We start from the raw sequence: 13804 nt of genomic DNA on the forward strand, positions 1-13804 counted from the left end.
ACTGAGAAAAGTCAAGCGTGCAGCTGCCAAGATGCCACTTGCCACCAGTTTGGCCATATTTCAGAGCTGCAACATCACTGGAGTGCCCAAAAGCACAAGGTGTGCAATACTCAGAGACATGGCCAAGGTAAGAAAGGCTGAAAGACGACCACCACTGAACAAGACACACAAGCTGAAACGTCAAGACTGGGCCCACAAATATCTCAAGACTGATTTTTCTAAGGTTTTATGGACTGATGAAATGAGAGTGAGTCTTGATGGGCCAGGTGGATGGGCCCGTGGCTGGATTGGTAAAGGGCAGAGAGCTCCAGTCCGACTCAGACACCAGCAAGGTGGAGGTGGAGTACTGGTTTGGGCTGGTATCATCAAAGATGAGCTTGTGGGGCCTTTTCGGGTTGAGGATGGAGTCAAGCTCAACTCCCAGTCCTACTGCCAGTTTCTGGAAGACACCTTCTTCAAGCAGTGGTACAGGAAGAAGTCTGCATCCTTCAAGAAAAACATGATTTTCATGCAGGACAATGCTCCATCACACGCGTCCAAGTACTCCACAGCGTGGCTGGCAAGAAAGGGTATAAAAGAAGAAAATCTAATGACATGGCCTCCTTGTTCACCTGATCTGAACCCCATTGAGAACCTGTGGTCCATCATCAAATGTGAGATTTACAAGGAGGGAAAACAGTACACCTCTCTGAACAGTGTCTGGGAGGCTGTGGTTGCTGCTGCACGCAATGTTGATGCTGAACAGATCAAAACACTGACAGAATCCATGGATGGCAGGCTTTTGAGTGTCCTTGCAAAGAAAGGTGGCTATATTGGTCACTGATTTGTTTTTGTTTTGTTTTTGAATGTCAGAAATGTATATTTGTGAATGTTGAGATGTTATATTGGTTTCACTGGTAAAAATAAATAATTGAAATGGGTATATATTTGTTTTTTGTTAAGTTGCCTAATAATTATGCACAGTAATAGTCACCTGCACACACAGATATCCCCCTAAAATAGCTATAACTAAAAACAAACTAAAAACTACTTCCAAAACTATTCAGCTTTGATATTAATGAGTTTTTTGGGTTCATTGAGAACATGGTTGTTGTTCAATAATAAAATTAATCCTCAAAAATACAACTTGCCTAATAATTCTGCACTCCCTGTATATTGAATTTGCAATCCATATCATTTGTACCCATTAGAGTATAACTTTCAAATGAGTAGTGAAGGAATAATAGAACAGGGTTCACTGAAATGTGATATAGCTCTCTATTGTAACAATAGCCTATAAAGTGAATTTTATATGTTATTATCCAGGTGTTTTGGAAATTTATCCCAGCAATAACACACAAAGGCTTATGCATTCTCAATGCCAAATATATAAACAATCTCAACTGAAAACTCATGCCTGAAACTCTCAATTATCGGAGGTTCTCTACTGATTAATCATCGGGTATTAAATATGAATCTTGTTTTATTCTATATGTAATTCCTAAAAGCTTTTTAACAAGCGTGAATAAATGATTGCGAAGATCTCTAGGTTTTCCAGTGGGTGAGAAGCCATTTATACTTTGTTACAAGTACTAAGCTTAGGAAGAATTATAGGCTAGCATTAATTGCAGGGTTGAAAATCCAACTGTGTAAACTTATCTAAATAGTTAAGCAATTTGGCACAACACCAAAGTAGTTTTTTTTTTAATGTTTTTACTATTGAGTTGCCTATTATAAGTTTGTGACTTTGTACTGATTTCCTGCTCAAACACATTCGTTTTAAAAATGTAATTCTCTTTCGTATAAATATTGTGACATATTTTTTATGTCATTTAACACTGACATCACAGGATAGCTTATGATTTATTCCGGTAAATAGGCCAACATTTGTCTTGTAGCAAATGTTTACTGAAGTTACCTTTCATCCCTATTTAAGATAAAGCTTTCTGATATTTGAAAACAACACAAGAAATTGATAAGTAGACATGTAATATCTATACTAATTTGTCTATATATATTCTCTGTCACAAAACACAGTTTGTTTAGGATTTTGGTAACCAAAACTTTGTCAATACACTGGTCAAATATTTAACAAATGTGTCAATTGAATTGAGTGAATCATGAGCGTGTCTAATGTGTTTGGTCAGTAATAGCCAAATAAAGCATATTGTGAGTAGCTCAACCACTTGGTAATCAAAGCAACTGACAAACATTGTCCTGCACTGTGTTTCAATCCTTTCTGAAGCCAATGGACTTTGATTTTCCTCTTTCTTTAAGAGATCTTAAAACTATGGTCAATGTATGCATAGTATGCATTGCAAAAGCATTTCAAATTGTTATGTGGGGAAAAAATATGATTTTGCAAATCCAGTGCATTCCTGGGACCTATCCCCTGAAAAAAAAACACTTTAATAGGTTTACCAAGTTTTTTTTGCTGTAACTAGAGGACAGCTATAAATCATATAATACATGAAAAAATAGCTCACCTTTAACACAAATATAATACAGTAGGAAGTGAAATAATGTAGCATTTATTAGTTCTGGCGCTCATGAACAGTGAATACATTTGATTATTCTCTAGTAGTATCATATTAAAAAATGTAACTTAATTATAATGTTTTTTGTTTATTTTGTTCTGGGGTACCTTCAATAAAGTTATCTTTGAAAACCAGAGTGTTTTTCCAGCTTGGTCACATTGTGGCTGTTGACTATGTTATCCTGTAATTAAATAAAGTGCATTTCTCTGGCTGAACAATTTATTATGTTGAGTGTCTACCGATACCTTTGAGTTTCACTATGCAAGTGAGTAAATGCTAATTTCCTCTAGTAATACTATGTGACCTAACCCGTGCAAGAGTTCTGAATTATGCACGATGCACCCCAGTCTACAATAAGACAGGGGGGAGGAAAGTATTCCGGAAAAGTGTGAAATTAAAAAATGAAAGAACATTACATTTTTTCTTGAACTTAATGTCGATTTAAAGTTAAAATGAAAATGGCATGATTCAAATGTAGCATGCAATTTTAAACATGTTTCCAATTTACTTCTATTATAAAATATCCTTTGTTGAAGAGTAGGCTCAGGGGCAGGTAATGGGACCTAGATGAACACATTGGGCGAGCCAATGTCAAGAAGCATATGTGTGCAGCCACCAATAATTAACTGGTTCCCAGTAGTGCATTGCTGCTGCTAAGCATATCAAGGTATACTCATCAACAAAGGATACAAAAAGAACAATGTAAACTTGATGAATAGCAATTTGGAAGATTGTTTGACATTGCATGCTCTGAATCATACAAGTTTAGATTTGACTTTACTGTCCTTTTTAAGTAAGCAAATTTATAATTATTCTAGCAGGACAACACAGTTGCTTTTCAGTTACTTGTATATAGATTATTCCTTTGCACAATGCCCTGATTTGCCCTTTTTCTGTTTAATAAATAATGTAAAAAACATAATCTATTAAAATATTTATGTTCTATCTATTTATTTCTTTAATTGCTTTTTTTTAAATGTATTTCTAAATTCTGTATAGTGTAAAACAAGCTGAAAAGTATACTGTCTATACAGTTTAGCACTGTGTATGCAGAAATATACTAATATCATTTTGTTTTCTATTTCAGATTGCTTGGCCTGTAACAAACACCCGTAGGGATGAATGCAAGTGGGCTGGAAAAGATATTGTGGTGGGTACAAATCATTCTGTCATATTTTTCTCTTAAGTCTTTTAATATTTTATTAGTTCTGCTTTGTTAATTTTTAAAAGACTTCATTTTTCATACTCTCTCAAATTCATTTGTTTACTGTGGACATTTTATTCTATCAATCAACTCTTACAGAGTTGTTAAAATATGGTAAGATAGTTCCTTATCCTATCATAGCATGGCTTTTATATTGTTTAGAGTAAATATATGATTTATGCCATTGAATCTAAACTCCACATTTTCATCTTAAAGGAACATGAAGCCCAATTGTTTTCATTCAAAATTCAGATAGAGAATGCAATTTTAATTAACTTTACAATGTATTTCTACTATCTAATTGGTTTCATTCTCTTTTTATTGTTTGTTGAAAAGCACACCTAGGTAGGCTCAGAAGCTGCTCATTGGTGCACATATAAGCCTCTTGTCATTGGCTTTCAGCTAGCTCCCAGTCGTGCATTACTGCTCCTTCAACAAAGGACAACAAGAGAATGAAGCTAATTAGATAAAAGCACATTGGGGAGATGTTGAAAATTGTATGATCTATCTGTATCATGAAAGTCAAATTTAATTTACATTTTCATGTCCCTTTAATTTTGCTATCATATTAGACTTATACACAATTTGAAAATGTTTTAGCAAGCGGTATATTGTTAAAGCGGTTTGTTAATGTTTCCAAGGATTAAGCATACAGTGGGCACATATATACTTTACATGTCTGTACATGTGCATAGATCTTTATTTATAGGGCTGTGTCAATGTACAGAGTATTTTAGTACAACAGTTATACACAAGAGGAGAAATATTGTATATATTGGGAATGTTGTTCCACCCCTAAAGAGCTTACAAGCCAGTTAGCAGTAAGAATGATCTGCAGACCTATAAAGGTGATTATGTTATTGCTCTTGCATGGACTGGAATGTTTCTAGTGCTTAACAAATAAAAATGAGGATGACAGTTGGTCTTTTAGAAGAGGGTTTAAGACTGTTAGAAAACATGCTTTAGAATTCTCAATAGCACAGAGCAATAAGCCGAAAACATTTTTTTTTTGTAGTGAAAGATGTGTGAAGTTTAAAAATATTCAGAGGAGTGGAGTTCTGAATAATAAATACAGAGTTAAAGGACAGCAGAAAAAGCCTTGCTTGAAGCCAGTAAAAGGTTTTCAGCATGAGAGATAAAAAGAGTTTGGATGAGGCTGATAACCTTAGCATGTGTTTAATTTTGCCTTGGACAGATAGCAGAAGTTAGGAGAACAGCTAATAAGAACGTACAGTAGTCAAGATGGGAGAAAATAACAACCTGAAGAGATTTCTTACTAGTAACTTGATAAATTCATGCAGTGGGCTTAGACTGGTTTGCAGTTACTGATCGTGCACGATTGGCTTCCTACGAGCAAGAATCAGCATTACATACTAGCTGTAGTGTGCAACGATCAATGCAAACAGTGTATTGCTGCCCGTTAGATGTGAAACATACATAACTTCCAATATGGGAAGTCCTATACTTGTTAACATGTTAACAATCATGTTCAAAATCTAAATCTTTCCTCGATTAGTATAGAGCAGACAATACATTTTTGTAATAAACAGAATAAAAGGTGTTGTCTAAGGAAGCTGTGAATTTCCCTAAAATTTCCCATTAAAGGGGCATTCAAGTCAAAATAAATGTTTTAAAAACATTTAAAACTTTAATTTTTTTTTTTTTTTAAATAAACTAGCTCCTGCATATATCAACTCTTAACCCCTTCCCGCTGTTATGATGTTCCATGTCGTCCTAACCGTGCTGGGCTTTAGCGCCGTTAGGAAAGCATAGAACGTCATAGCCGTTTGGCTGTACGAAAGCCATAACAGGTTCCTAACTGGGATTGTGGGCAAGAGGGCATGCCTAGCGTCATAGGCACTCCCTCTGACCCGATCCCATCATTGAAATTACATGAACAAGAACAATCAAATGATTTCAATGTTTTACTTAATTGTTTACATAAGAACTTTGTTCCGATGTAACAAATAAGTACTGGTAGGAAGGAGTTAATTGCACAGTATATAGGAGTTGCAGGGTTCTGAATTCCACCTAATACACTCCGCTCTTTGGGAGAATGTAAACATTCAGAGTTATAGTACATGAAAAGTAGGCACATTAAATAATAAAAGTGTACTGGAAAATGTTTAAATTATATAAAATGAAACATATTAGGGGAAATTAAAGTTTAAATTTAATGTTTATATCGACACACAAATATAAAACCAGATATCCATGCTTTTAAATCCAGATCATGTTGATAATCATGAGTAAACATATTACTTTCGATTTTGTAAGCAAAGTACTTTTTAAAGCAACATTAAAATGATCATGTATATAATATCCAGTCCTTTCAACTTTTACCATCTTGTAGAAAAGTCAAAGATCACTATAAACTAGGCAATCGGGTATTAATTTGCAGGCTAAGACAAAACATTAAATGATATTTATGAACATTATCTTTAATTATACATCTGTCATACACAAAAATATGTAGTTCTTTTTTGTACACTTTTTATGCACACTGTATTGGTTTAAACTGTGTTGTTTTTTTTTGTTTTTTTAATTAAGTATATTTCCTATTCTTGTCTTTCATTGTAAGAAGTTTCAAAATGCTACTGTATACAAATTTATATCAAGTATGGAAAACTGAACATTTCTTCTTTTTCCATCTTATTCTCATTCTTTATATGCATTTAGGCAAGCCTTTATATGTTTTGGGTTATATTGTTTTTGGAATATTTTTAGGTTATGTATAACCATGTGTAGTATAAAGGGAGCATTTATCTGGCATGGTTTGTGTGTCTTAAAATCTGGATATCAAATGTCTACAGTAATCCTTCCAAACTGGTCTGGACCACAGACTTCCTGTTTGTAACAAGTGAATGCATCATTAGTATTGATATTACTCATTTGGCAAATGGTCCTAAGCACATTGTTGGAACAGAACCAAAGGTCTGTGAAAAAAGATCTAAATATCTCTCAGATCCTATCCCTTACTACTATCAGTAGAGGCTAAAGTCTCGTAGTACAATATTATAAGCTAAATGTGACTTTCAGTATATGAATCCATTGACTTTCTTTTTTGGGTGTGGAGTTTGATTTTAATTGGTCTATGCTGGTTTCAACCATCCTTTTTAAAGCAGCTGCAGTAATTTTAGTGTTAATATCTTATGATTGTAGACCCTATTTCCTTACCGTAGTATATAAAAAATATTGTTTTAGTATTACTTATGAGATACATGTGATACAGATTGATATTTATCTTTTGGTATACTGACAGATTTTTAAAGCCCAACCTTTAAATTGAATGTTCTTTTGTGATTGAGCAATTTATGAGATGAGAGTTTGTATAATCCTGATAGATATATGTTCTATGCTTCCTAATGGTAATAAACATATTTTTTTCTTTAAATTGAGAGGGTGGAAAAGCTAAATTTAGTCATTTACAGTTATTAAAATCAGCTTATCTGCGGATATGTGAAGAAAGATTGACAGGCTGATTACTGTACTTAAAAATTAATTTTCAACCTTTTCCATACACATTAAAACAATTTGAATATCATACTACTTATCTATTTAATCCCATTGAAAGGTTTGATGTATTCTTTTTCCACTTCAAAACCAGCAGGTGCAGATCTTCTGAATGAGCAATAAAATGTCTAGAATATTGAAACAGATACGGATTAAAGACATATGAGAAAAGAGTATTACATGATCACACCTTTAACTATTTGGTTAAATTGGTCTACAGTCATGATTAAATCAAGTTTTCCTTTGCTGAATACATGTGGTTTATATGAGAAAATTAAATTAGATGTTAGAAAAGACTTGGAACCTAGTTTTAAACAATGATTAAATTATTAAATAAAAAATACATGCTAGATAATATTTTACAATAATTTTGATCTACTAGGGTTTGTAGTAAAAAGGGATTCTTTACATGACAGGGTGTTTCTCATCAGTAGCCATATGTGTCCAGAATCAGATGTATCCCAATGAAGACAGACAATGTCTCAAGAGTTTTTAATAGGACACATTTATTTAAAAAGTCTTTTTAAAATATTATTATATCATCTAAATATGTTGTACCACGGGCACTGAATTGGCTAATTTGGTTTGGTGGAATATCCATCAAATGTTTACCTTCAAACTCCATTTTATTATTATTATTTTATTATTATCAGGTATTTGTAGAGCGCCAACAGAGCCCTATAAACATAGGTGGTATACAAGATAACATTTATAGGGATCAAATGGGTAGAGGGTCCTGCCGAGAGTTGCACTGTTGTAGTCGGCTCTTATGAAGGTGATCTACAAACAGCTGGGCTTACATGCTAAGGGGTTCAAGGGGATAGTAATGGAGTTAGGAAAGGTTAGTGTAGGTTGTATGCATCCCTGAATAGTAGAGTCTTTAGGGAGCACTTGAAGCTTTCAAAACTAGGGGAGTGTCTTGTGGAGCGAGGCATAAGATGAGAGCCAGTCTGAAGAAGTCTTGTAAATGGGAATGTGAGGTGGTAACAAGAGAGGAGAAGAATAGGAGATCATGAGCAGAGCAAAGGGAACGGGAGGGAGAGTATCTGGAGACAAGGTCTGAGATGTAGGGGGGGAGCAGTGCAGTTGATGGCTTTGTATGTCAGAGTGAGAATTTTGTGTTTAATCCTGGAGGCAAGAGGAAGCCAGTGAAGGGATTGGCAGAGAGGTGCAGCAGATGAAGAGCGACGTGTAAGGAAGATGATCCTGGCAGAGGCATTCATTATAGATTGTAAAGGAACTAGGCGGCAGCTAGGGAGACCAGAGAGGACGGGTTTGCAGTAAGTCTATGCGGGAAAAGATGAGACAGTGGATTAAAAAATTAGTTGTGTAATAATTATTAAAATAGTTAAATAAATGTGTGAGATGAAATTGAAGGGTCATTCATTTGAATTTTTGTGATTCATACAGAGCATACAGTTTTAGGCAACTTTACAACTAACTTTTATCAATTTTGCTTCATTCTTTTGGTATCCTTTGTTAAAGCAGCAGTGCTGCACTACTGGGAGCTAGCTAAACACATTGATAAGTCAATGATGAGGCATACTGTATATGTGCAGCTACCAATTAGCATCTAGCTCCTAGCTCCTGAGCCTATCTAGATATGCTTTTCAACAACGAATATCAAGAGAACAAAGCAAATTAGAAAAGTTGTTTACAATTGTATGCTCTATCTGAATCATGAAATAAAAAGTTTAGGTTTCATGTCCAACAGACAATGAACATATCTCCTCTAGTACTACAACCCCAAAATCACAGGATATATATATATATATATATATATATATATATATATACATATATAGCAGTATAGACAAGCACTCCAGACTTGCAGTTCAAATGCCCGAGGTGCAACCGATAAGTAGATAAACAACAGCAGAGAGTGCACTCACCAGGATTTTGAGAAACAGTTTTTTCTTGAAAGTGAACGTTTTTGGGGGTTTAACCCGTTCCTTAGACATACAAGTACATAGATAACTTACCTCAACACCAGACGCCCTTAAATACATAGCAGTGCAAGCCCACACGCTCTCCTGAGTAGGGCACCACCCATTCAGTGATGTCACATCCCAGGCAACGATAGGGCAACATTTAATAAGAATTACAAAACCAATTGAACACTTACCCGGAAGTAAACCCGGTCACCATGGCAACCCGCCTAGTCAATGAGCCCAGAAGGCGTAAAAACCAGTCTTGATATTTTGATGTTAGACTGTGTTTTATGCTTTCTGGGCTCATTGAGTAGGCGGGTTGCAATGGTGACTGGGTTTACTTCCGGGTATATTATGGTTTGCCGTTTTGCTCAAACTATTCCTTATATATATTTATTTTGTCAAATATATTGTTATATTGAGGGATTGCTGTATTGTCATTACTGATTTATGCTGCCAAGTGTTCAATTGGTTTTGTAATTGTTATTAAATGTTGCCCTATCATTACCTGGGATGTGACGTCACTGAATGGATAGGGCCCTACTCAGGAGAGCATGTGGGATTGCACTGCTGTGTATTTAAGGGTGTCTGGTTTTGGGGTAAGTTATCTATGTACTTGTATGTCTGAGGAAGGGGTTAAACCCCTGAAAACGTTCACTTTCAAGTAAAAACTGTTTCTCAAAGTCCTGGTGAGTGCTCTCTCTGCTGTTGTTTATATATATATATATATATATATATATATATATATATATATATATATATATATATAATTTCTATGGAGGGATAGAACTGTGTAAGACATTTAGGGAAGGATTTATAGCAATTCTCCTAAAATTGCACCTATAAATCCACATACGACTGAGTTCCCTGATTTATTAATGCAAAGTGAGCCTAAAATAGGGCAACTCCAACTATACATTCATCTCACTTCATTCGTGTTCGCCAAGGCGCACCGGTGCGCTTAAAAAAAGTTACATTTGCTAGTTTTAGTCACCTTTCCTAGAGTCCACCTTAGTATTATGCCCAGTTACCAATTTATCTTTTTTTTTGCGCCTTTGGAGAACGTAAACTTCACCTACAAATATGAGCATTATGGTTCTGCATAGATACTGTTTACCAAAGTACATACAATCTCATTGCTTTAAATATTTATACACATGTACCATGAAGTAGTTCGATCAAATCTGTTCATTTAGATTTAGCTAAGAGGTCATGTTGTATCTATATGCATTTCTATACTGGATCAAGGGGCTTATGTGCCATCTAAAGTACTTAGTCAGACTTTTAAGCTTGAACTCAATAAGCCTTTCATCTTTACAATACTCAAAACTACAATAAAATGTATGTTACATGTACAGTTAAGTCAAAATCCTTTTCATAACTCTGGAAAGAAAATTGTAACCATCTTGCTCTACCCTAGGACTGTAAAAAATGGTGATTTCCCGTTTGTAGCTTTGGCATTGAATTTGTAGAAAATCAAAAACAATATTGCTTGCAATTTGTGTAGTGAGATTTCTAGTCATATGCTTTACATAAATCTGCTGATATTATCAACACTTTTTGCAGTAGTCAATTTAGCATCATTACATTTTCAATAAATATTTAGACAAACTATAATTTAATTTTACTAATACATTTATGAACCAACCTCATTTTGCACTCAGATACATAACCCTAAACCTTCCAACGCCCACCCTAATTGCAGAATTATGTTTGCAGGCTCTACCTGAAACGAAAGATTAGATGTGATGATACTCAGTCAACACTGCATCTCTCTTACCTGCTGCTTCTAAGTGGAACACCCAAGCTTTGACAGAACAAAAAGGTTTTTAGTTTGCAGCATAGAAAATTATTCAGTGGATTTATTTTGTGTGTGTGTGTGTGTGTGTTAGAGCATTAACTATAAAACACTTGTAATCTGGCCCTATAGAAGGTTGGACATTTTGCAAAGTTGACAAAACATCAGAGTCTTATGTAAAACCTAGTTAAAGACTTATTCGAATTTTACATATTATTTTAAAAGAGTTTGTCTACCAGAAGTGATTAATATACAAAAAAAAGCAGAAAAGAAAATGGCTAGGAAGTCTGATTAATATTTCTCACCGGGCTATAAAATTAATATACACATGGTAAATACACATTTTTGCTATTATTCATATATATTAATATATATAAATGATTAAATAGTTTTGGCTACTTGCCAAATAGTTCGCTAAATATAAAATGCCTCACATTCCACAGAGTAGGATTTCTTTGACAATAATAACAATGTTCTTTTAGCAGAAATCCAACTTAGAAGTCCCAGAGAAAGAAAGAGAAAGAAGAAAATCTTTGGTGACCACCCATAAGAAAATAATCTTTATTGAGAAATAATTAAACAAAGATAAATAGTGAAGACATGCCAGCTATTCTCTGCATATTCTGATACTTATCTTTCTTTACATTTGGTGATGGTTGTATAAAAATCACATATTGCTGTAATAAAAGCAAAAGGAAAATACTAAAAGGGAAAATATTCACGCACAGCTATGCTTGAATTCAGTTTTCTAAGCAAAACCATATATTGAAAGATGTGCTTATCTTTAAAGGTGATCTATCATCAAAGAAATAAAAATTGTTCTTTTGTCAGTGAATCATTAATCATTATGACTTGATTAAACAAAATTATTGCAATTTTCCAGTTCTAAAATAATATAAAAATGTAATGTTACAGTATGCAGTCAATTTGCAATAATGTGTGTTTTGTTTGCCAACATACAAGAGAGCTTAGCTCATCATTGGCATTGTTAATAGAATGGGAGTGTACAGTACTAAAATGGTCAATGAGAAAGTAAAAAACACGAGGAAATGTTATGTGTCAAGGTTGGGCAACTCCAGTATTTGAATAATACAATAATGCCAGTGTCTCTTGATTAGTGAGTCAATACAATTTAATTAATTTGAATATTAACAAACACTTTCTAATTTAATTTTATCAGCAAATTTACTTTGTTTACTTATTATCTTTTGTTGAAGAGTAAACATTTCACAGTTTTTATATGAGTCTGTGATTGGCTGATGACATTCTATACAGAAGGCGGGGGAAATTAAAGATAACATTGAAATGTATCAGAAAAAAAAATCTACTGTTCATTGAAACTGTGTTATTGCATTTGTTGATTATACTTTTGTATTCAGTTGACCCTTAAAGGGACAGTCAACACAAAAATTGTTATTCTTTAAAAAGAGAGATAATGCCTTTATTACCCATTCCACAGCTTTGCACAACCAACATGGTTAAATTAACATACTTTATAAACTTTAACCCTCTAAATTTCTGTCTGTTTCTATGTCCCTAAAGACAGCCCCATGATCACATGCTTTTGTTCATGTTAGCCATATAGGGGAAGCTAGTTCATGTGAGCCATATAGATAACATTGTGCTGACGCCCGTGAATTCTTAAAACACAGCACTAATTGGCTTAAATGCAAGTCAATAGATAAAGTCATGTAATCAGGGGGCCGTCAGAAGATGCTTAGAAACAAGGTAATCACAGAGGTAAAAAGTGTATTAATATAACCATGTTTTCTGTGCAAAACTGGGGAATGGGTAAAAAAGGGATTATCTATCTTTTAAAACAAAAACAATTTTTGACTTATTTATTTATTTTTGAGTCCAACTGTTTCACCAATAGTGATTATCAGTCAGTTATTTTTTTATAGGGCAAAATTACAAGAGACACACTAATTATAACTGACGCTCAAGCATAAACTTTGCTAGAAGTAATATTTTTGTGTGCGTCAAGTAGCACAAGTATTACAAACTGGAAGTAAAAAGTTTGCGCCCGAGTCAAACCCGTGCGCTAACTTGAAAACTTAGAATATTGCAACAGACAGGAGTTATTAATATTTCACATTCCAATTTTGTTCAATACAGGAATATGTTATTTTTATTGTAAAAACATATATACCGGTATATATATCTACCTACCTATACCTGTATATCTGTTCCTATAGATATGTAGGTATAGATATCTGTTTTACACTAACATTATCAGATATATATGTATATATATATATATATATATATATATATATATATATATATATATATATATATATATATATATATACAGTATATATATATATAATGATAAAAAAAATGACAAAAAACATTTTTTTTCTATGTAAAGAATATAGGAATATAAAATATGCATAAACCGCTTCGTGTTTCGCACTTTAGGTCTAACGTGGTGTCGGGTTAACACACATAAACACTTATTTATCTTAAGGCACATTATTTAAATATTAAATATGAATTGTAAAAATAATAATAATGATTATTAAAAATTATAGATACTGTAATAAATTCTAAATAATCCATAGAATATGTATATATATATTGTTTTTACAGTGTCTATATCATTTGTAATAATTATTAATATTTTGTAATATTTTATATTTATATTTTATGTTTCAATATAATTTGCAATTCTGAACAACTTTACACTTTACTTCTAGTATCTAATTTAATTTGTTCTCTTGATATCATTTGTTGACAAGCATACCAAGGTAGGCTCAGAAGCAGAAAAGCACTACTTGCTGCTCGTTGGTGGCAGCATACATAAGCTTATTGTCATTGGCTCAGGTCACCCAATGTC

General features: G+C 33.5%; 1 protein-coding gene across 2 annotated transcripts in view; it reads left to right on the forward strand.

Moving 5' to 3' along the window:
- Positions 1–13804, forward strand: part of SEMA3A (semaphorin 3A) — a 308514-nt gene that overhangs the window by 114096 nt on the left and 180614 nt on the right. For both annotated transcript variants that reach the window (XM_053716510.1, XM_053716511.1), the window contains exon 3: positions 3604–3666. In XM_053716510.1, the coding sequence (XP_053572485.1) occupies positions 3604–3666 (63 nt within the window). The remainder of the gene's footprint in view (positions 1–3603; positions 3667–13804) is intronic.

This window comes from Bombina bombina, chromosome 6 (assembly GCF_027579735.1).
Source record: "Bombina bombina isolate aBomBom1 chromosome 6, aBomBom1.pri, whole genome shotgun sequence".
NCBI classification, from domain to species: domain Eukaryota; kingdom Metazoa; phylum Chordata; class Amphibia; order Anura; family Bombinatoridae; genus Bombina; species Bombina bombina.